This window comes from Antechinus flavipes, chromosome 1 (assembly GCF_016432865.1).
Source record: "Antechinus flavipes isolate AdamAnt ecotype Samford, QLD, Australia chromosome 1, AdamAnt_v2, whole genome shotgun sequence".
Classification (NCBI taxonomy): domain Eukaryota; kingdom Metazoa; phylum Chordata; class Mammalia; order Dasyuromorphia; family Dasyuridae; genus Antechinus; species Antechinus flavipes.
The window spans coordinates 713,872,071-713,894,799 of NC_067398.1; the positions used below are offsets into that span (position 1 = coordinate 713,872,071).

General features: G+C 50.7%; 2 protein-coding genes across 4 annotated transcripts in view; one reads left to right on the top strand and one right to left on the bottom strand.

Annotated features, from left to right (window-relative positions):
* The window catches only part of ZNRF3 (zinc and ring finger 3), a 170,743-nt gene extending 153,465 nt beyond the window's left edge, over positions 1-17,278 (top strand). Inside the window, exons 3-9 of one of the 2 annotated variants that reach the window (XM_051973048.1) lie at positions 3,909-3,983; positions 4,379-4,510; positions 5,368-5,478; positions 9,237-9,404; positions 10,878-10,980; positions 11,692-13,308; positions 13,554-17,278. In XM_051973048.1, coding sequence (XP_051829008.1) covers positions 3,909-3,983; positions 4,379-4,510; positions 5,368-5,478; positions 9,237-9,404; positions 10,878-10,980; positions 11,692-13,308; positions 13,554-13,606 — 2,259 coding nt within the window. In that variant the 3' untranslated portion in view covers positions 13,607-17,278. Of the gene's footprint in view, positions 1-3,908; positions 3,984-4,378; positions 4,511-5,367; positions 5,479-9,236; positions 9,405-10,877; positions 10,981-11,691 lie in introns of both variants that reach the window. The other variant, XM_051973049.1, reaches the window with a different exon arrangement.
* Positions 17,279-19,582: 2,304 nt separating this feature from the next.
* On the bottom strand, positions 19,583-22,083 carry C1H22orf31 (chromosome 1 C22orf31 homolog). Of its 2 annotated transcripts, none has more exons than XM_051970084.1 (3): positions 21,933-22,083; positions 21,018-21,473; positions 19,583-20,107 (listed from the first exon to the last, which is right to left on the bottom strand). In XM_051970084.1, exons 1-3 carry the CDS (start codon positions 21,933-21,935, stop codon positions 19,676-19,678), a joined length of 891 nt encoding a protein of 296 aa, XP_051826044.1. In that variant the 5' UTR covers positions 21,936-22,083; the 3' UTR covers positions 19,583-19,675. The 2 variants fall into 2 exon arrangements, with proteins under 2 accessions (XP_051826044.1, XP_051826034.1); XM_051970074.1 differs by having other exon boundaries at positions 21,880-22,083.
* Positions 22,084-22,729: the final 646 nt, after the last annotated feature.

Sequence of the window (22,729 nt, forward strand, 5' to 3'; positions counted from 1 at the left end):
ATAGAACTAAAGCTTCTCAAAGAGATTTTTGACTACTTGAGGATGCCATCTTGTCCTCATTAGCCTATGACTGCTAACTTAGTGTCTATGGTGTTTTTAGGGACTGGACTAGAGAATTCTCTATTTACAAAGGTTTTTCCTCTTCAAAATTCTAGGTTCTATTAACTCTCCTAAGGGCAATATGATTGAAATATCAGTGGAGTTCAAATTCAGGTTACTGGCTTTAGAGTCGCATCCAATCTCATTTTGCAGAGGAGAAAAGATGTGATGAGGACCAATTTGCCCAGGGCCAGACAAATAGAAACCAAGATAGTTTCTAAGCTCTGATCACAGAATTTGAGTTTCAGAAGGGATCTTGACCACCATCCAGTCCAACTCCAACATGGAACGAGAGTCCATGATGACATAGATGATGTCCTGGCTCTTGTCGAAGACCTCTAAAGAGAAAAAAAACTCACAAACCCCACCTCCAGCAAATGTCTGCTACCGGGCAATAGGTCGGGGGGCTGGTATTGCCACTGAGGCGTTAACGGCGTGACGGGCAGGCAAGACTCTTCTCGTTGGTTAGAGACAGAAATACTTGCACTACCATAGGAGAAAGGGTTTTCTTGTGGTAGTATTTCACCAAACTGAGTTAATGTAGTCTTGTGGCTTCCAGTCAGTCCAGTGTTAAGTACTTTATGTGCCAGTCATGGTGCCTGAGGACACATCCGGCCCTCCCCTAGCAGCTTTTGCCCTTGAGGAATTGGTGAAAGTCAATAGGAGTTGGGGGAACCAAGTTGGAGCAGCAGCAAAGGCATCTTGTACAAGGGACCACACTTGGGAAGGAGCAGTGGATTGGCTGGAGGAGGGGGGGAGTCATTCTACCTGTGGAAGTTAACTGAGAGCAGGCAGTAGAGGGTCCTGAGTGGGGAGCAGCGAATGTGCCCGTTTGGCTGAAACACAGAATGTAGGGTGGTCTGCAAAGGTGGGCTGGAAGCCGATGGGGAAGGATTCTGGGCCCGGCAGCAGCCAAGGTCCCTGGTATAGAGCTCAGGCCTGCCTTAGGGAAGCGGGGAGTTCAGAATGGTTCACTGGGTTCAAATCAGGCCTCACACTCTTCCTAACTAGGCAAGCTACTTCCCCTCTGTCTGCCTCAGTTTGTTCATCAGAAAAATGGGGGTGGTAATAACACCTGTCTGCAGGGTTGTTATGAGAATCAAAGGAGAAGATTCGTAAAATACTTTGAAAATTATAAAGCTCTATATCTGTGATTGACCCCAATCAACTGGAACTGTCATTGAGAGTCCATACTGGTGTCGGTCTTGGAGCCAGAGCCCTGGAATGTCCCAGATACCAGGTGCCTAAGGGAGCTTCCTCACTGATTTGGACATGGTGGGGCTCATGCTCCCTATGACCCCTGAGCCACCATAAAGAACGGGGAGTGTGGTCACCCTTGGTGAAGCACTTTTCCAATGCCCCATAATTACCGATTAGAGTTTAGGTGCTCAGACTAGGTCTTTTGACATAAATTCTAGTATTGATTCTCTTATGACACAAATGTATTCCCAATGTGCTCCCTTCTCCCTCACACACATAGTCAAGTCTTCGGGAGAGTGGACTATGGGGAGCAGTCTGTAAGATACAGTCGGGGGTCTCTGGACTCAAAGACTTATTCTTGACTAGCTTTACACAGTGTAGAAACCAAGTCAGTTGTTTCCCATCATCCCCTGCCAGAACGGGCTCATCCCTCCAGCCTCTGAATTCCTGAGCCTTCATGTTTCCTTTGAGCCAGAAGACCAAAGGGCCTGTGATGAGGCGGGCCGTGCCGGAGCCCTGCCTCCCAGGCATGTGTCTGCACTAGCAAAGGGAATTACTCTCCCCCGAATTCCTTCAGCCTTTCATCCCCAGCAGCGATTAGGGCCTCTCCAGGTGTGCCCGCATCAAAGCGGACAGGCGGGCTCTGGAGATGCTCATCGACCAGCACCGAAAAATGGGAGTTCACAGAGCTCGTTTCCCTCAGGTGCTGTTTGATGTGCTTGATCCGAGTTTAGAATGAAAGCCAAAGAAAGGTACAGAGAAGCGGCTTGTTTACCTCCTCCCTAAGCTCCGATGGTCAGGACTGGCGTGCCCCTTTCTTCCCTAGGGGAAAGCTCCCATGGACCATTTACCCGGATGCTGGAGACCTGGTTTGGGCCCAGATTGTGGAATCTTATCATTGTCGTGGTTTTCTTTTAAAAAAAAAAAAAAAAGGATCCACCTTACATTCTTAGATCACATTTTATTATCCTATATCTCAAGATAAATAGGAGATTTGCTGAGTTGATCTGGGTACTGTCTAACAAAAGACAATAAGTAAAAAGCTCTGTGTCCTGCTTTTCTGAATGAGTTGGATTCTCCGAATCCTATTCCCCGAGATCGGTGATCTTTTTAGATCACAAACCCGGTGAAGAGAAATGTATGGCCCACACTCCCAGTATGTTTACTTGCAGATTAGGTGCTGGTACTTCTACATGTGTATAAAATGCATCATAAAACCTCCCTAAACATGGAAAGTAGAAAAGTTAGTGAACTTAGCAGTGGCACAAAGAGGCCTTTTTGGTTTTGTACTAATAAATATAATTCTCCTTGAAAGCAATGGGATTAAATATATTTTACTGTTTCTACAACTTGTTTTCCCTGGATATGGTGGGTGAGTGGAATCTGACTCCTTACTACCAGGGAAGCTGAGGCTGATAGATTGCTAGAGTTGGGGGGGGGCTCAGATCTGTAGTAGGGCTAATGCCAATGGGGGTTTTGTCATATAGTGAGCCCCCCGGGGAGGGTTGGGAGGCTGGCTTAGGGGTTAGCCATGAAGTTGGGTCTGGGAGCGACCGTGAGACTCATCCATCTCAGCAAGAGAGAGAAGCTCTGACTCTCCTTCTGCTGCACACATCTTCCACCCCTCTGCACCCTAAGTCTTGGGTCAAGATGTTGTGTCACTGTTTTAAGGTCTAGCTAGTTCAATACTTGATTTTAATGACTCCCAAAGCTTCAAAAATGCTTTGCAAAGAGGGATGAACTAAATGCTTTGTTGGACTGCACTTCCCAAATCACAATTCTTCTTTATTGATTTCATCTACCCATTATACAAAGAGTTTTGTTGAAATCCAGCTAGTCGTGGTCCATTTCCCCATGATTGGGAAGAAGTATGAGCGAGTCCAGGCCCCAGATCTGAAGGCCCTTTGAGGTTCCCAGTTCTCCAGCACGACGTGGGGATTTGTGGGTGCTTCAGAAGCAGAAGGGGGGAGCCTCTGGGCATTCTGTAGAACTTGGAGAATTGTAAAACTTTAGAACTCAAGTCAAATTAGGCACCAGTTGGCTGAAAAGCCATGGACCAAGCCTGCCCTCTGGTGGCTGGATGGCCCCACGGACCCAGAAGAAGCCATTTGTTCTGTTGCTGACTTGACTTGCAGGGGTGATCAGCTGCCTTCTTATTCAGCCTTGCAGGACAGCCGCTTCTCTGCCAGGTTGTCGGAGTAGACTTTGTGCCATCCCAGGGCACCTGTGGAGAGAGCTGTTTAGCCCGTGCCTTACTGGCGACTTTTGTGTAGCCGCTGCCCAATCTTCTCCCCTAATTAGATAAAGCTTCATGAGGGCAGGTTGTCTTCTTTTCTCTGTATTCCCCACAGCGCCTGGGAGTAGGGATAGGTAAAGATGTAATCTTATCCTATTCTTTAAGAGAAAATATATAATGAAAATTCAGAATAACCATTGATTGGAAAGAACCCAAATTATTTCCCACCACTGGTAACGAATCCTCATGTGGACCCTCTAAATGGCTGGGGGGCTGCAGCCCAGCCAAGGCTTCTCGGGTTCCCTGAGCATAGTCTTGGCTGGAGGGCCGAGCAGAGGCCGGAGCACGGGCGCTAACTGTGTTGTCTCTTCAGGCCAAGCGAGCTGTGCAGCGCGGAGCAACTGCGGTCATCTTTGACGTCTCCGAAAATCCGGATGCCATCGATCAGGTAAATCCTTGGCTCCCTTCGTTGGCCGCCCTGTGCTGTCAGAGGCCTCGGCTTTGTCTCCTGATGGAGAAGAGAGGGAGAGAGGCTGGGCCGGCAGGCTCGTGGGGCTCAGTATAAGTGAGCAAAGACTGAGACAGTAACTCACGTGCGGGCTCTGCCTCTCGATTGCTGCAAGGTCCAGCATTTCCCTACGGCCCCGGGAACGGAGAATGAGCTGGAGAGCCGCGGCCGGCCCCCGGCATGTGGGGCAGCTTAGGGGCCGTCCTCTTAGAGAAGGCCTCCGAGCCCGGCCTGCTGATCTCCTTCCAGCCCTATGTTTGTTCCTCCCTTTTAATCACTTTCCTCAGGGGCCTTTGAAGGGACTTCACTGATTGGCATCTTCTTTCCTTTGCTAGCTAAACCAGGGCTCGGAAGACCCGCTGAAGAGGCCGGTGGTGTACGTGAAAGGGGCCGACGCCGTCAAGCTGATGAACATTGTGAATAAGCAGAAGGTGGCGCGAGCAAGGATTCAGCATCGACCGCCCCGGGTGAGGCTCCAGAGGCAGAGGCCGGGCCAGGCTCTGCAGAGCGGCCCTCCGCTCCCCCGGTTCTCATAGACCCCTCTGCTAACCTAGCCGGCCCTCTTCTTCCCCTTTAGCCTTGTTGATGGCCCCTGGCAATGAAGCCCGAATGCCCCAGTACCTGACCCTTTGAGTCACGGGGTTGGAAACCTCCTCTGCCTTCTAGCTACAGATGCCAGAAATGCCTACATGGTCTTCCGCAGACACGGAGCGGCCCCCTTCTGCCCCGCGCCCCTGTTTGCTGGGCTCCCTCTCCCAAGCACATTCTTGTTCTCTTGTCTATACTGAAGGCCTCCCAACCTTCTCATTCTCTACTGTCTACAACCTCTACAGAAAGGGGAGTCTTAGAGAAATTAGAGCAAAAAATGGTTGGAGTAATTAGAAAGAATGAAATAGAACATCTTCTGGGTTTGGGGAAAGATTCTGAGAGCCAGAGACAGTTCCTGAGGAACTTTGGGAGGAGGAAAAGCAAAGTAGCGCCATGGTAAATACGAACCACGGTAGTGAAGGCTGGTATATCATTGGGGGCTGAGGATCCCTGTTCCCTCAAGTATGACCCTCATTTCTGGCTTCTGCACAGGTAATATTGGGGACTTGCTGTGAGTGCCTTGGCTGCCCAGCAGGCACCAGCCGGGCCGGGCTTTCCATCTCTGCTCAGAATGAGCAGCAAGGGGGAGGGTACAGTAACTCCTTTACGCTTAGGGCCACAATTCCCAAATGTTACTCGAGGTACTGCTCAGGATGAAAATAAAGGAAGCGGGAAATCTGGGAGCACTTGAATAAATTCAAAGCAACAAGTTAACCGTGATCTTTTTTCCCCCCAGCAACCTACTGAGTACTTTGACATGGGCATTTTCCTGGCTTTCTTTGTGGTGGTCTCCTTGGTTTGCCTCTTCCTCCTTGTCAAAATCAAGCTGAAGCAGAGACGCAGCCAGGTAATGAACCAAGGCAGTCCCCAAATCCAAGCTCTTCTGATGGTTTCCTTAGCTGGCCAATAGGGGTAAAAGACTCTGAACCCCTGAACCTCCCCGCATTAGCCAGCAGTCAGCAAGCATGGATTAAATGCCTGCCATGTGCCAAGCACTGGCTGAAGAAAGACAAAGACAAAAATGAAACGATCCTTTATCTCAGAAGCTTATGTGTGGGGTAGGAGGTGGTGGTGTTAGGAATGACGACAGTGCATTAATGAAAAGGCATTTATTAGGCACTTACTGTGTGCTCAGGACTGGATAGAAAGCAAAATAGTTCCTTAAAAAAGGACTAGATAAGAGGTGTGTGTGTGTGTGGGGGGGTGACACTGGAAGCTGGAGAATTTACAAAGGCTTCATGCTGAAAGTGGCTCTCACTTTCAGGTCTGGGGCCCACCCAATCCAAAAGCACGGAGAAGAAAGATGGGGAATGTTCATCCCAAAGTGAGGGAGGGATCTAGTGTAGAATGAGGCTACCTCCATTTGTGGAGGTGATGGATAAGCAGGTGAAGTGGAGAGCAGATTGACAGGGGAATGACTCGAGCGAGGCAGGGATCTGATGAGGGAGGGCAATATAAGTTATAAAGACAAAAAATGACAAGAATTGGCAACTGATTGGATTTAAAAAGCTGATGAATTAAGTATGAGAAGTACAGGGGGAGCACTGAGGCTTTGAACATGGGTAACCGAAAAGAATTGTGATGCCTTTGACAGAAAAAGAGAATGTAATCCACAAGGGAAAAAATGAAACGGAGTCTTTCACGCACTCCTGATGAAAAAACCAGAAATGAGAAAATCATCTTACTCAGCAGCAGCAGCAGGAGGAAGAGGTTAGGAAAAGGAGGTGGTGGCAATAAGGGGGAAGGTAGATTAAAGGAATTGGTGGCAGGGTTAGGAAAGAAGGGTTAGGGGAAAAAAAGAGGAAAATGTATAAGCAAATACAATAGAGAGAAATTCACACAGTTAATCCTAGAAGACTGTAAATTGGGTAATCTCACAAAATGGAAAAGGTTATTAGCAAAAAATGATTAGAAAAAAGGATCCAGTTATATATATAAAATCACTTGAGACAGAAATAGTTTGTTTTTTTTTTTTTTAAAGGGACCTACAATGGCTGAAAGGTACCCTGAACAATATATTAAATGTTGATACTAAACATATATTCTCCAAATAGCCTGGCATCTAAATTCTGAATTACAGGAAGCAATAGTAAAATTAAGTAACTTAATTTTAAAGAATGCACAGCTAGATGGTACAGTGGATAGAGTGCCAGGTCAGGAGTCAGGAAGCAATCACTTTCAAGCATTTAATTAGTCATGTGATCCTGGGCAAGTCATTTGATCCACTTGCCTCAGTTTCCTCATCTGTAAAATGAGCTAGAGAAGGAAATGGTAAACCACTCCAATATCTGTGCCAAGAAAACCCCCAGAAGAGGTCATGAACACTCGGACACAACTGAAGGACAACAAAAGACTGAGTGAGTCAAAGAACAAATGAAAGAAATAGTAATTTCATTAAAGATAATGACAACAGTGAAATAACATGCTAAAATTTTGGAGATACAGCAAAACCAGTACTTAGGGGAAGTTTACATCTCTAAATACTTAAAACAGTAAAAGAAAAAATATGTTAATGAAGTAGACATAATTTGAAAAACTAAAAGCCAAAAATTAAAAAGAAAAAACAGAGACCAAAATAAAAGTCCTAAAAATCAAAGGAGAGATCAACAAAATTGAAAGTACAAAACCTATTGAGCTAATAAATAAAATTAAGAGCTGATTTTTAAAAATAATAAAATAGATAAATCTTTAATTGATTTATATTAAGAGAGGGAAAAGAGGAATCTCTTTCAGAGAGTGAAGAAGAGAAGGGTAGGGAACAAGGGGAAGATTATCAAGGAGCTAAGATAAATATAGAAGGAGAAATGGAATTTGTGGTGATGGCAGTGGTTTTTTCTGTCCAGGAGGAGGTGCTCAGCTCAGAGAGTGGAAAGGGAAGAGAAGGGAAGAAAAGACTTAGAGCAGTTGATTTGGAGAGTGAGATATAGAATCCATCAGGGAGAAATAAAAAAGTTGCCTTTGCAACAATGATGACCCAGTTGAGGTTAAAGAACATACATTCGTCTTGGGTCCAGTCGGCACAGTTAGTGTGGATTTGTTAATACAGTTCATTTTATAAGCTCAGAGAGATAAGTAGCTTGACTAAAACTTAATGAAACTAAGACATACAAGAACTAGGATCCCACTTCAAGTCTCTTGACTCCAACGGCCTTTTTTTCTGTTCCTCTGCCCAGAATATAACCCACCTGAAAGTCCTGTTGAACTTTTGCAGTGGAGGAAATATTTTAGGGAGAAGCTTCTCAGAAAAACAGCTTCATTTCTTTTCATTTCAATAAAGAGGACATTGCAGATCTTGATATCTTCTCTAGTCCAGTAGAAAACAGTTGCTATTGGGAATGTCCTTATTGAGAGGCTGAACCCATGGAAACTTAGCAGATCAAAAATTTCTCTTAATTCTGTGGCTTTTTTAGCAAGGTCATCATTAGGCTTCCTGGGTTCATCTCAAAGATTAACTAAACTTCCAATTAGGGAAATGACTTCTGGTTCCTGTGGACATACAGAATGGAGACGTCTGTGCATACGTGTGCCGTGTGCATGTACACACACACACAGTGATAAGAATTTGGTGAGGAAATAGTCAAATACGATTGAACTGAAAACAGATTAAATCTCTTCACAATTATAAATTTGTACACAATTGTACACTTTTGAAAATATTTGGGTATTATCAGCATGGTTTTATGTCACATCCAAAATGCTATGTTTCTAAAAGTAATTATTTGAAAACCCCTTCGTTTTGCTTGCGTGTTCTAGTAGTCTCTCTTTTCTGCTATCTCCCAGTAGAATACTCCTTAGGATATTATTGATTCTCATTTACTTTATTGACAGAAAAGCTAGAAATTTTGAAAATCTCAGAAATAGATTCTGTAAATACAAACAGTTTCTTATCTTAGCAAAACTTTTGCCGTACCTTATTTGTTTTATGGGGATGAAGTCCAGCTTAATGTCATGGGGCATTTTGTCCTGTGTAGATAAGAATAATCTGTGCTTGGATCATTCTTTTAAGGACTAAATTTTTGACTGGCAGGATTGATTATTCCTTGTGGAAAAGTAAGTTTTGGGTGATGATAATTTTAGATTTTTTTCTTAATCGCTAGGACTTTCTTTCTACTTTTTCTTTTTCTTTTCTTTTCTTTTTTTTAAACCGTGGAGATGAAATAGACAGTCACTTGAAAATCTAAACGTGGCTAATATAGTCAGTGTTTCTTTGTTGCGGAAATAGGTCGTTTAAAAGAAATATTTTTTAAAAGAAATTAAAATGTCAGAATCAGAATTTTACTTTTAATATTTGTAAATAATAGCTGTGCCTTCAATTGGGCATCATAATCAGCCTATGAATCACCCATGGAGTGTAACCACTTAAAAAAACCCAAGAAAGTTATAGGTTGTTCAGGAGAGTTTGGTGAAAGATGTCTTAGGCAGCCCACGCCTTTTACTCGGGGTTAGTGTCCACTAATCCCTGGGCACTTGGGCAGCCTGTAAATCTCGTGATCCAGCAGGTTCTTGGTAAACTTCTGATGAATAGTTGACGTTCTGTGGTGTGGTCTCCGTTGTCGGGAAACTTTCATGGCCGAATTCTGATGGAAGTGCCCTTGTCCCTTACAGAATTCCATGAACAGACTGGCTGTGCAAGCCCTGGAGAAGATGGAGACCAGGAAGTTCAAGTCAAAGAGTAAAGGCACGCGGGAAGGGAGCTGGGGGGCCCTGGACACCCTCAGCAGCAGCTCCACCTCTGATTGCGCCATCTGTTTGGAGAAGTACATCGATGGAGAGGTGAGAGCCAGGACATCCACGGGCAGGCCCACGGGCCCAGAATCCTGGGCAAGTGCTTGGGGTCGGGGAGCAGGAGGAACACTTTGGTCATGCAGCCTGGGACCTCTAGGTGGCGCCGCAGTGCCCCAAGTGCTGGGCCTGCCCCAAATCAGGAGGACTCAGCTTTCTGAGTTCAGACCCTTAGCGACCAGAGGGGACCCTGGGCCAGTCACTGAGGCTAGAGAAGGAAATGGCCCCCCCAGGATCTCTGCCAGGAATGCCCCAGATGGAGTCACAGAGAGTCAGACACGGCTGAACCCCAGCCACGGAGCCCCCATCTGCTGGTTTGGCAGAGAAAAAGCGTGGCCCTGCCCTCGAGGGCTACTTTGGGCCTGGGGTCCCCGCTTCGTCCCCTAGTTACCATTACCCAGCTTCACCTTCTCATCCTCTGGAGTCTCCAGGCCTTTTGTTCTCCATGAGGAAACCAGGAGTTCTGGTGGTTAGGAGCCCCAAGGAGACATGTCAATCCTCTGTGAGAAATCAATCGTTAGCCAGGTCCAGTGTGACCAGGCGGCCCCAGGGGGGCTCTCCGCAGTGACAATGGGGAATGCTGTGGGGGATGTGCCTCAGTCAGAGACTTGGACAGGGTCTGTCGCGTCATTTCCACCCCTGACATTCTCTTCCTTTGACCAGAAGCTGGGTAGGGCCCCTTTCCATTTCTCACTTCAGGATCTCAAAGAATCCATCCAACATTGTTTTCCTCCGTGAACCCAGGTCCCAAGACCTCTTGGATCTAGTAGGTGGCTGTGGTTCAGCCATTGACCCCTGCAGTCAGCACGGTCCTCATGTGGAGGTTGACAGCCCTCGATAGCCCCCTGCCTTCACCATGTGCACACGTTGGAAAGTGGCTTTTTGAGGAGCAGGGGAAAGGGAAGAGGGCAAGTACAGAAGGGGCGTTTTTAGGATCCTGGACCTTGGGAGTGTATGCGGGCCACTGCAGCCCCAGGCAGCCTTTGTGGTGGTGCCTGTTTCCCTCTTGCTGCACTGTCCTCCCCAGACCAGCCCTTCCTCTTCTCTCTGTCCCATCCAGAATCTTCAGCGATCCACCTGAGCCTTGGACGCTTGGGTCAACCCCAGAACCTCTGACTTCTGTGGCCCTTTATCCTTTCCAAGGGTGTGTGGATGTCTACCTGTTCCTAAAGCTTTACTGTGGGCAGAACATGTGGCTCCTAATAGCCTTGAAGAGTCAGCTAACGAAGGGTCCTTCTTCTCATTCTATAGAGGAGGGAACTGGGGCCCAGATAGGAACAGGGAGCTTCTGCAACTCTGGGGCTGGGAAGTCATCGTCCCAGCCACTAGTTCTGCTCGTCCAGGTCACCGCCGGTGTCAGTGTGGGTGGCTCTCCAGCCCATCCCCTTCCAGGGGGCGGCGGCACCGGAGCCTCCGCAGGGTGTTCTGGGTTCTGGAAACCAATGTTGTTCTCTCACATTCTAGGAGCTCCGAGTGATTCCTTGCACTCACCGCTTTCACAAGAGATGCGTGGATCCCTGGCTGCTTCAGCACCACACCTGTCCCCATTGCCGTCATAATATAATAGGTGAGGAGAATGGGGGGTGGGGGGAGCCCTCTGAGGTTGGGGAGCGAGGCTTGCCCCAACCGACCGGCCTTCACCAGGAGTTGTTCAGCTGGGCCTCGCGGCCTGTGCTGGGCCTTCACTCTGGACAAGAGGCGAGCTGCAGTTTTGCCGCTCTCGGCGTGGCTCTTGTTCACTTAGTTTAGCCCCTGACTCCTGGGCTCTGGGCTTCCTTGGGGTGAGGGTCGACTTTGTGGACATTGATTTCCACCTGTGGCCACATGACTGGACCCCTCCTCCCTCAGTCTGGACAGATTTTTCTGTGACCTCAGGTACCAGCTGGCTCACAGTTAGCCCCGATAGCTGGACAGCTGGAGGGGGACCCTCCCCAGCCTTCCCTGAGACAGAAGTGGAGGTTTGCTGTCGATCTCAGAGGAAGCCGTCCTACCTGATTGGGGGGGGTCTCCCAGAGGAAGCTAAGTGAGGGGGGCTCTCCCTTGGTTCTCAGGGCAACAAGACAGCAGGCCAGAGAGCGACCACCACTCTTTGAACGTAGATGATTTTCAGTGGAGCAAAGTGGTTTAATGGGGCTGGCTCGTTCGCAGGCGTCCTGGCCTTGGCTTGCCTCTGGCCTGGCTTCCTCAAGGGGCCAGCAGGCCCTGGCTGAGTTTTGCTTTGTGGTCACAGACCCTGGTCCATCTCTGTGAACGTCTCACCTTGTGTTTCCTCCCCCAGAACAAAAGGGAAACCCGGGCCCTGGGTGTGCGGAGCCCAGTAACCCGGCGCGGAGCCGGCAGCCGAGGGTCATCCTGCCAGTGCATTATCCGGGGCGAGTGCACAGGACCAGCCAGATCCCTGCCTATCCCATGAGGACGAGCATGGACTCCCAAGGAAACCCCATCACGCTGCTCACCGTCGACCCCCACAGAGAGCAGAGCCTGTACGCGGGCCAGGCCCCGGCCTACCTCCCCGGCTACCCCCCGCTGCCCCTGGACCATGCCCTGAACCCTCACCGTTGCAGCCTGGAGCACAGGCCTTATGCACCCACCCACGCCTTCCGGAGGTCCAAGTTCAGCGGGCGCGGGCTCTCCCAGTACGAGACCGTGTACCAGCATTACTACTTCCAGGGCCTCAGCTACCCAGAGCAGGAGGCCCAAGCCCCGCCTGGCCTGGCCCCTCAGGCTCCCTCCCGTGCCTTCCCACCCAGCAGCAGTTTGCTTTTCCCCACCGTGCTCCACGTGGGGCCATCTTCCCACCTGGAGAGCGGCAGCACGTCCAGCTTCAGCTGCTACCACGGCCACCGCTCGGTGTGCAGCGGCTACCTGGCCGACTGCCCCGGCAGCGACAGCAGCAGCAGCAGCAGCAGCGGCTCCTCCGGCCAGTGCCGCTGCTCCTCCAGCGACTCCGTGGTGGACTGCACCGAGGTCAGCAACCAGGGCGTCTACGGGAGCTGCTCCACCTTCCGGAGCTCGCTCAGCAGCGACTACGACCCCTTCATTTACCGCAGCCGCAGCCCCTGCCGGACCGCCGAGGGGGGCAGCCTGAGTCGGGGGCCGACGGTGCTCTTGGAAGGGCCCCCCCAGGAGGAGCTCCCGGCGCCCAGCCACGGCCTCCGTGGCGGAGACCATCGGCCCGTCGCGGCCTCTCCCTCCGGGGACCAGCTGTCCAGCTGCAGCCTCGAGGTCAATTATAGCAGCCATTCCTCTCTGGAACACAGGGATGGGAGCAGCTCTACCTCAGAAGGGGGGCTCGAGGCTCCTCCGGGGGCCACGTGGGATGTTCGGAGGGCCTGGAGGGGCCCGGAGGCCTCCGTGGCGGCCCCAGATCCATCGTGCATGTGCTGCTTTGAGGCCCCGCGCCCGGCTCTGGAGTCTGGCGTGGGAGCCTCACGTCTGGGCCCAGACCGTTTGCGGAGGACAGACGGGGTCAGGTGCGGGGGCTTGCCCTGCTACTTCTATGAAGAGAAGCAGGGGGCCCCTGGGGGTAGCGGCAGCAGCTGCTACACCGAGGACTACGCCGTGAGCGTCCGCTACACGCTCACCGAGGAGGCCCTGCCGAGCTGCTACACGGGGTCGCGGGAGCTGGGCCAGCGTATCCCCATCATTCCTGAGGACGTGGACTGTGACCTGGTCCTGCCCGCAGACCTCCAAGGGACCCAACGCTACGGCTCCTGGGATGAGCCCCCCGAGTCAGTCCCTCAGCTACACCGGGGCCCGGGAGAGGCCCAGGAAGAGAGGGACCCGGGCTTCCCGGCTAGCGCCTTCCAGCTTCCCCATGAGGAGGAAACCAGGGCCTTCTTTCCTCGGGCCCCCCTGGACACTTCAGAGGTGGTCGCACCCACGGAAGCTGCGGGTAAGAGGCCGGGGGCGGGCTACAGGGACAAACGGTCCACCCAGAAATGGCCCCGCTCGGTCAGACAGCCGGGAGGTGCTCGGGGCTTCCCGCCAGAGAATGGGGGTGGGGGTTGGTCCAGAACCGCGGAGCAGCTTTAGGGGGGAGAGGCTTGGGGATCACGTGGACCTCTGACCCCTCCCCTCCCCCTGGCATCTGACGGAAGCGTGCCCTGCTGCGTCTGACGGCCGTGTTCTCTCTCCCAGGCCCGGGACCTCACCCTCACCCCCCACTGGACAGAAGTGGCAGAGTTATCTGAGCTCCCGGAGACTCGGAGCTGGGAACAGCAGCTCGCTGGAGACTCCACATTGTTTGACTTCCTTTCAAAAGAAAAAAGATACAAAAAGACCGAACTTTTTTTAGCTTTGACAAACAGAAAAGTGGTAATATGGAGAGCCAGCCTTCCCCCTCACCCCAGAATGTGAGCCACCAGTGTGGCAGCCCCACTTCCCGAAAAGCCGCCCCCTGCCATGATGACCATGACCCACCCTGATGCCCTGAGCCCTTTCCCTTTATAAAAAATGTTTATTCTTGTACTCTCTCATGTGTGCGCTTCGGGGTTCAGAGTGGGCTAGGACTGAGCTCTCTGCTTTTTAAAAAATATTCTATGTAAATGTAAAAAGTGTTATTTAAATATATATTTTTTAAAATCTTAAACTCACCAACTTTTGCTGAAAAGAAAGCTCACACACTACTGCATTAAAATGAACCACGTCTTGTGTAGATACTGTTGTTGTCTCCCCCAGGGGAGTCAGGCCTTTGATATGCTCAGGGCTCTACCTGCCTTAGAAAACTAACCAGAAACTTGAAGTGATTCCTTGAGGTGGCCCCAGCCTGCGCAGGGATGCAATGAAGCCTCTGTGCTTTTAGTTGCAAACCTGGAAACTTCACGGGAGGCCAAGCATGGGGCCGCGGCCCCCCGAGCTCCCGGAGGGACTCGGATCGTCCCTGCCGTTGACCGGAGCTTGCACACCTTTAGTCAGCAGCAAATTAAGCCCAGGGACCTCCTCCCCCCCACCGTGAGGAACATGGCAGGCTTCCACTCTCTGGGACACGGCGCAGCTTACTCTCCCTACAGACTTGGAGGGCGACCGCCGGGCCCCCAGTCCCAAGGAGGTGATTGTTTGGGGGACAACCAGGAGATTGGTTGCCTTGGAGACTGTACTGGGGTGTGGGATGTGAGTCGTGCTTCCGGTTAATCAGCATGACCTCCCTTAGAGGTCCGCTCCGGGGAGGGGAGTTGGGCACCTGCAGCTGAGCCCATCATCTTTCTTTCCTGAGGTAGATGTGGGTGACGGCTCCTAAGAGCAAATCCCTCCCAGACCCTCTGTCTCGCTGGGCACCCGTGCCCCAGACCCAGCGGCTCTTGGCGGTGTGGGGACAGAGGGGCGCCCCTCTCCTGGCGCACGGGTTTCCCACGGAAGCAGCCGGTGCAGGGGCAGAGCGCAGCTAAAATTGCCCATTTACGGAGAAGTGGGCACTTCGCCCCTCGCTGTCACTAGCATGGGAGAGCAGGTGAGGGTGACAGTTTGAGCCCCAGAGTGGAAGCGAGAGGGCTTTAGTTTTTGTAGTTTTTTAATGAAAGGGGAAGAGAAATCCCCGCACAGTTATGGGAAGGTTTTTCACGAGAGAATTCATGTAAGGTATTTCCAGTCCAGAATTTGGATCTTTTTTGGTCGTTGTCAAATACGCCTTTCCTCCCGTCCTTCGTTTTTTGAAAATTTTTAAAGAAATAACGACATTAACCCAGTGTTCACTAACTTTTCTAGTCACCTCTTTTAAAATACAGTTTATTTTATTCAAATGCTATTTATTGCCTTACTTTTAAGCTTGACCTGTGTGTTCTAAGCCAGTTAGCTGAATGGGAACCAGTAAGAGTCAGCACAAAAGGACATGGGGGAGGAGGAGTTTCTGCCCTCCCTGTGTCCAGAGGCAGTTCTAGGTCACGAAGTGGCTCTTACTAAGCTGGGAGGTGGTGGGGTGAAATCAGCAGAAACGTCTCCAGTCGGGTGGGTAGGTAGGTAATACTGCCACGGCCCCTTGGAAATGCGGGCCGCAGCTGACGATCTGTGGGTCAGGGGCTCGTAGCCAGTATTTGAGAGCTTCCTGTAATCCAGACCACCCCCCCTTACCTGTGGAAGTCTGGAAGTGAGCTTGGGAGGGGCCTAGCGATCCACCCCTAAGTGCCTGTTGGGGGAGGGTGCAGGAGAAGCAGCTGCCGCTCCTGGGCACGTGCCAGGGGGAGGGAGGAGGCTGCAGGGAGTGCCCTGTGGGCCTAGTTCCTGGGCCCAGGGAGGCTTCTGGCGGCAGCTCTGAAGAGGCACTTCTCTGGCTGAAGATGGGGTGTGGGCCCCAACCTCGGGCATCTTCCAGAAGCCTGCCCCTCCCTCTTTTGGTTTGGGTTGAAGTCCACTCTCCAGTGGACCTAGTCAGAGGTCCACATCTCCCAGGTGGTGAAAGAAGATTCACCCTTCCCAAGTCTGGCCCTTAGGGCTTCTATCAGAGTGTAAAGAGATTGATTGCTGCTTGAGATCCCAGCAGTCCTCTACCACCTCCTCCCCACAGGGTAGAGGCGACCTGGAGCTCTTGGAGGTGGCCCCAGGAGAGAGTCAACTCTTGGCGGGTTCCCCGGGCTTCCGGTAATCCCCAGAGCCCGACTGGGCCTCCTTTCTGAGAACCAGCCTCCAGAAGGCTGGGCTGGCACAGGGGCACTTGGCCCAAAGCAATCACCACGGTTTGAGCACCTGCCCGGGCCGAGCCCCGCAAAGACAAGAACACGATCGTCCCTGCCCTCAGAGAGCGGGGCCCTGGCAACCTTATCTCTCTTCTACTCGAGGCTCAAGGAAATCCATGAGCTGTTTAGTCTTTGCTTAATAAGGGAGCAGTAGCAGGAAAAAAAGGTGAATGGTTTGGCAAGATCTGGGGCTGGTGTTTTGGGTTTTGGTGTTTTTTGGCTAGCCCGAGAGGCCTCCGGAGGAGGATGGCGTAACATGTTCCACTCTGACTCCTCGTTCCCTCGGAGCTTCCAAGGGGCCCGTAGCCACCGGGAGCCCTTTTCAGGTGAATCTCCTCGGTGTGTGGTGCTTGGATGGAAATGGGATCCAGGGACGATCACTTTTTCCACCGCGGCCCCAGACGTCAAGTTGCTCTTGGGATGGGCGTGGGCCTGCCTCCCGCAGCCCCGGGCCCGGTGCCAGTACCGAGGTTTCCCTTGTGCGCGGGGGAGCCGACGGAGAACGATTGTTTGAATGTTTCCACGGACGAGGCGCGGCCTTGACGACGTGGCTTGGGGTCTTCCCCCGCTCGATCCCCGTTCCGAGCCATTGTCTAAAGCTATTTTTCCACTCGACGGCCCTTTCCCTATTTGCTGCTAGGCCCTGCTGAAACTTCAGGCAAATGACTCGCAAATCCTGGTGATAGTTATTTTTAAACAGTCCTGCCTTTTCTATTCTTTCTATCTAAGCCGTCTCCATTGTGTTGGGCTAATGAAGAACAATTTTCGACGTTCTTAAAATTTTCTCCCAGAGCACTTAAAATGTTTTATAAAAGACTTTGCTGTAAAGATTTGTAAGAATACTGCTCAAAGGGCTCTTTCTCCAACATTACCATTTTAAAAATTGTTTTAAAGGCTAGAAAACAACTTGTGTATATTCTGTATATGTATAGCAACACATTTCATTTATGGAAATATGTTCTCAGAATATTTATTTACTAATATATTTATCTTAAGCCATGTCTTATGTTGAGAGTGTGACATTATTGGAATAATCATTGGAAATCACTAACCCGAGGCCCTGTAAATACATGATAATTGCACCCAAATTCTGCATATTCGCCGACCAAAAACATGATTTAAGTTGTAGTCTTCTACCGTTTTTGTAACAAAGTGTACAAAAGGCTGTAAAAAAAAAAAATACAGTTTTATCAAGTACGTATGAGATGTTTTCATTCTGTCTTGTGAAAATCAAAGGTGGTTTTGAGAAAAGCCAAGAGGGTTTCCGAAGATGGTCCCGATAACGATAGATACCGTTTAATTCAGCTGTGGCAGTTGACTGGAACTTCCTCCCTTTCTCCATTAAAAAATAGCCAAGTAACCCTCCGTCAGCCCTGTTGGTTTTCTCTTGGGAAATGAAGGAGGTTCGCCGGTGATCTCCGCAGCCCCTTCTAGCTCTAGAGCGTGGGCTGGTCTCTTAGTGATGTCTTAAGGAGAGAGGTCTCAACGGGAGATCAGCAGAAACCCGTGTTTGATTTGTCCCTCTGGCACCTAATCACCATGGATCTGGATACATCCCTTAGCCTCCTGGAACCTCGGTGTCTTCATCTGTACACCACAAATAAAATCTGTGCTGTTGGGTCCTGATTAGTGCAAAGAGCGAATCCCCTGAGGTGGTCTCGAGCATTCACAATTCTGATCGTGTAAAACACGGTCGTTGGTTCCAATCCTGTGGAAATGTGCTGGGACTGAGATGGAACGGTTTGGGGTCCACGTTAATCCGGACCTAGCGGTATTCTCAGACACGATTGAGGCTTAAATGGGACAATGCGTGTAAATCATCTTATTTACAAGGCTCTGGAAATGCCATGATCTCTGTCACCATCTCCAAGGGCCTTTCAGGCTCACCACTGGACTGAGATACAGGGATGTGCTCTCTGACCTTCAGGGTGGCTGCTAGGGCCCTAGTGATTGTTGGCCTGGGAATCAGTGATCGTGTAGGACCCATCCCTAGCTCAGCAGCGTAGGAAGGGACAGGTGAAGTCCATGGCACTTTTATTTTGTGAATGCCCCTTATGTCCCCATCAGCTGCCTGACTGTTTTTGTTTTTTGCCTAGGAACCCCTTTATATATTTTTTTCGCACAGTAGTATTTTATTTTTCCAGTTACCTGTAACGATAGTTTTCAACGTTCGTTTTGGTAAAATTTTGAGTTCCAAGTTTTTTTCTCCCTCCCTCCCTTACATCTCCCTTCCCCAAGACAGAAAGCATTGCCATTTTAAACATGTCCATATTAGTCATGCTGGGAAAGAAAAAATCAAAAGGGAAAAACCACGAGAAAGACAAGAAAACAAAAACAGGAAAAACATTTTTGCTTTGATCCGCATTCAGGCTCCATAGTTCTCTGAATATGGATGGCATTTTCCATCCCACATCTATTAGAATTGTCTTGGATCACCGTATTGCTGAGAAGAATTAAGTCTGTCAGAGTTGTTCGTCACATAACCTTGTTGTCGTGTGCAGTGATCTCCTGGTTCTCATTTCCCTCAGCATCAGTTCATGTGAGTCTCTCCAGGCCTTTCTGAAATCATCCTGCTGGTCATTTCTTACCGAACAATAATATTCCATAACGTTCATATACCACAATTTACCCAACCATTCCCCAGCTGATGGGCATCCCTCAGTTTCCAGTTCCTGGCCACTACAAAAAGGGCTGCCACAAGCATTTTTGCACATGGGGGTCCCTTTCCCTCTTTTGTGATTTCCTAAGGATACAGATCCAGATGCAGCTGGATCGGAGCTCATGGAGAGTCCTTTGGACATAGTTTCAGAGTTCCAAATGGCTCTCCAGAATAAGTGCCTGACTCCTAATTGGGAATGCCCTGGTCTGCCCAGAAGCAAGGGAGACATGGGACCCTGGCCATCCAGTTGCCTCAGCCCCTAAACACACACACACACACACACACACACACACACACACACACCTTTTAAAGGATAAAAACAAATGACTTGGGAGAGAATAGAGTTAAAAACTGGCTAAAGTCTCCCAGATCATGTCATGCAAGGATCTCTAAGCTGGGAGGGGAGGCAGAGGAACTCATTTTAGTATTTTGACAACAATTTCGGTATATTTGGTTTCCGTTATAATTTTATCCTATTTTGTGCATGTAAAAATACCCTGAGGAGAGGTTCAGAGACTGCTAGGGACATACATGACCAACAAGTGTCGAGAATTGTCCCCGTCCCGAGAATTGTCCCCGTCCCCCCCCCCACCCCGGCCCACCCCAGTTAATCCGAGAGGAAACCGACACTCAGAGAAATAGACCTTGCCTAAGACAACCCAGCTAGAAAATGGCCTCACTGGGACTAGAGCCTGAACTTCCCGCCCCCTTCTTCTCCTTTATCCTCCTCCCCCTCCTTTATCCCCCGCCCCCCTCTTTGTCCCTCTTCCCCCCAGGACCACGGGCTTCACCCCCGAGCTGAATGAGTGCCAGGGAGGGAGCCAAAAGACAGGAAGGCGCTTTCTCAAAGAGCTGTTTTTTATTTTCAGACATGCAGCATCAAATATCCTAACCCTATTAATTGATGTTTCTAGTCTTCCGCTTCTATCCCAGCTTTACTCCAACTTCGGCCACTTGGGCACCGCCGGCTGCTCCCGGACGTCCCTCTCCAGTCGGGGCCCCGCGCGCTTCCCAGGTGGGATGGGGCCCGCTCCTCCGGGGCTGGGGGTCGTGGCCTGACTGCACAGGGCTTCCCAGAGCTTGCGCTTGATGACCTTGCCCAGCTCCAGGCTGTATCTCTTGGGTGTTCCTGATGTGTTCCACAGCATGGGCTCCACCACCGAGTGGTACAAGGCCGTGTATTGCTCGGCGGAGAGCCCGTGGATAATAAGAGCCTCCTGCGAATGTTGTCCGCTTCTGTTGTCCGGAGGCGGGCCTTGGATCTTCCCGGCTAGTCCCTCGATTTCCCCCGGGGGGCTTTGGGCAACAACCCCATCCTGGGGACCTTCACTGACCGCCCCCTTTTCTTCCTTTTGACTGTCTTTGCTCTAGACGGGAAAAACAAAAAGCGGAGGAGAAGTCAGTGGCTTGGTTATCCGGTCTCAGGGAGCAGAAAAGGCCATTTCTCTGACTTGTGCTTAGGAGACAAACATTTTTTAAACACTTGACATGTGCCAGGCTAAGGCTACGAGGCAGAAATCGCCCTCCCCCTCGAGTAGCTTACGTTCTAAGGGAGGACAGAAAGGAGGGAGAGGAACTAGAGCCATGATGGCACTGATTTAAGGAACTATTATTAGAAGAAGAAATTCTTCTACCCACGCTTACTGGCAGCACCTACACAACCTGAGTCTGGGGGAGTCACGGAAAGCACCGAGAAGGGGCCACTTGTCCAGAGCCGCAGCCGGGACCGAGAGGCAGGACGATGGGGAGACAACGTGTGACCGGACACCCACGAGATAGATCCGAAAAAGAGGTGGACGGGAAGAGCAGGAGTCAGAGAGCCGGGGGCCGTAAGGGGCAGAGCTGAGGAAGGAGATCACTCCGAGGGGCGGGGGACGGTCTGCCAAGGAGCAGAAATGAGTGCGGGGGGGCAGGAGACACGGCAAATGAGCCGGAGCCTATGGGAAGGGGGATGCCACCGGGCGGGGGATGGCAGGAGGCGGCCGGCTTCCGAGGATTCTAAATGTCAAAGGGCTTTACGTTCGGTCTTGGGGGACTGAGGGGGCCCCTGCTGAGAGTCTGACTTTTTAAAGGCCATACCCTATCAATTCCTCCCTAAAGTCTGGTCCTCTCCCCTGTAATTCTGCGGGTGAAATCAGGAGTGTTAGGCTACCCCCTCCCTTCTCGATAGAGGGGCCGGGTAGGAATCGCCAACCCCGAGTCGCCAAGGACGGATTGGATTTTTTTCCCCTACGGGGTTGGGGTGGGGGGGGAAGTGCATCGGAATCCGTCCTCTACCTCACTATCGTGTCCGGCCGGCCTCATCGAATCCGATGTGCCGGACAGCTTCCCGGAAGGGCTTTTGTTTTTGTTTGGGGCAGACTCTCTGTTCCCATCCCCTGGGTCAGCCCTCACTTCCGCGGTCCCCTTGGTCTTGACCTTCGGAATCTTCCGAGCCTTCCCCTCACCACCTAACTTGGGAGGGATGGGGCAGCATTTGTCCTTCAGCTGCCTCCTGAGGACTAACTTAACCAGAGAGAAGGAGCTTGAAACTAGGGGATTCTTGACAACTTCCCAGGAAGAGGTGGGACTGCCCTTCGGAGCTACATTCGGGTTTGCACACGTTTTGGAAGTCCATATGTTGGTGAGGGTGGGAGCGTCAACATAACAGTCCTGGAGCCGTTTATTAACGAGGATGGACTGCCGAAGTCCATAGGATGGAATGCCAGCGTTTCGCCTCATATAGATGGGGTGCTAGAATTCCAAGAGAAGGGGGAAAGAAGGGGGAAAAGGCCGATTAGGGAGGCTGCAGGAGAGCGGAGCTCAGGTCACATCACAGTTCTCTAGCGCATCCCTTCTAGAACATCACCTCGCACACCCACACACGCACACGCTCACCGGGATACTTCTACAGGAAGCGGGAGCCCGGGGTTCTCGCTCGCGGACGGCACCTCGCTGGCCAGCGGATCCCACCCTAGCCTACCTGCGCGGGAGAGTCCTTCTAGAACACCCCCGCCGAGGAGCCGGCCAGCCAGCCTCGGGGGAATTAAAGGGCACTTCCACCCGGGCCCCAGCCAACCAGCGTTTTCTGAGCGCCCTCTGTGACAAGGAGAGCAAGTGCTTTTGGAAAATTCACAAGAATGAGAAGGCTATGGCCTACCTCCCAGAGCTTTGGCTTCATGATTTTCCCCAGCCTGCTTTCAAGGACCTTACCATCTAGTTGGAGAGACTAGGGAACCAGGGGCCAGGAAAGACTAGAACCCAGGTGACCTCACTCCCCAGTCAGTCACAGTGCCTTTGAACCCCACCTGCCGAAGCCAAGGAGTGCAGAGGTAAGTGTACTTGGTGTCTGTAAACACAAAGGCATAGTAGTGTCACTAAAGTTAGTGGCTAACCTTCCGGGAACAGAACACACACATGAAGGATACCGTAGTCCCACAGACTTGCAATTTGCTCCACTAGACTAGATCCCCAAACTAAAACTGGATCTCGAAATCATTGGTTCTGTATATATATATATATTTATATATATATTTTTTTAAATTTAAAAAGAAAACCAATAGAAGATCGATTACCTTACCATATTTAGGTTGTCTTAAATTTTATTTTAACTAGCTTAGGAAAAAAGTAGGCATGTATAGCATTTCTTTCCCCCTTTTTACAAAAAAATATTTCTAGTCACCTGCCTTTCTCTGGCTCAGTCATGTATGGACAAATTGTTTTGTTTTGTTTGGGTCCCTTGAAAGCAGTTTGGTACTGTTACCTCTAGTATTTGTGATGTCACTGTGGTTTGTGATGTGGGTGTACATGTGTTACATCACCGTATTTTGTACTGAAATCGGGTTGGGAGAGACTTGATTTGGTGAAGGCCTAGGTGCAGAAAGGCCGGGGCGTCGGGGAGGGGAGAGAGGGTTCGAGGGCAGAGGGCCTAAATCGGGCGGGCGGCCGGTGCCGCGCGAGCCGGATCTCGGAGAGGGTCGCTTCTCCGTGTAACCTCAGTTTCCTCATCT

Excerpts from the sequence above, each read along its gene's own strand:
- C1H22orf31 (XM_051970074.1), bottom strand. The coding sequence starts at position 21,900 with ATGAAGCCAAAGCTCTGGGAG. Across the intron at positions 21,474-21,879 it reads TGAAGCCAAAGCTCTGGGAG|CACCCCATCTATATGAGGCG; the intron begins GTAGGCCATAGC and ends TTGGAATTCTAG. Across the intron at positions 20,108-21,017 it reads CGGCCGGACACGATAGTGAG|AGCAAAGACAGTCAAAAGGA; the intron begins GTAGAGGACGGA and ends TTTCCCGTCTAG.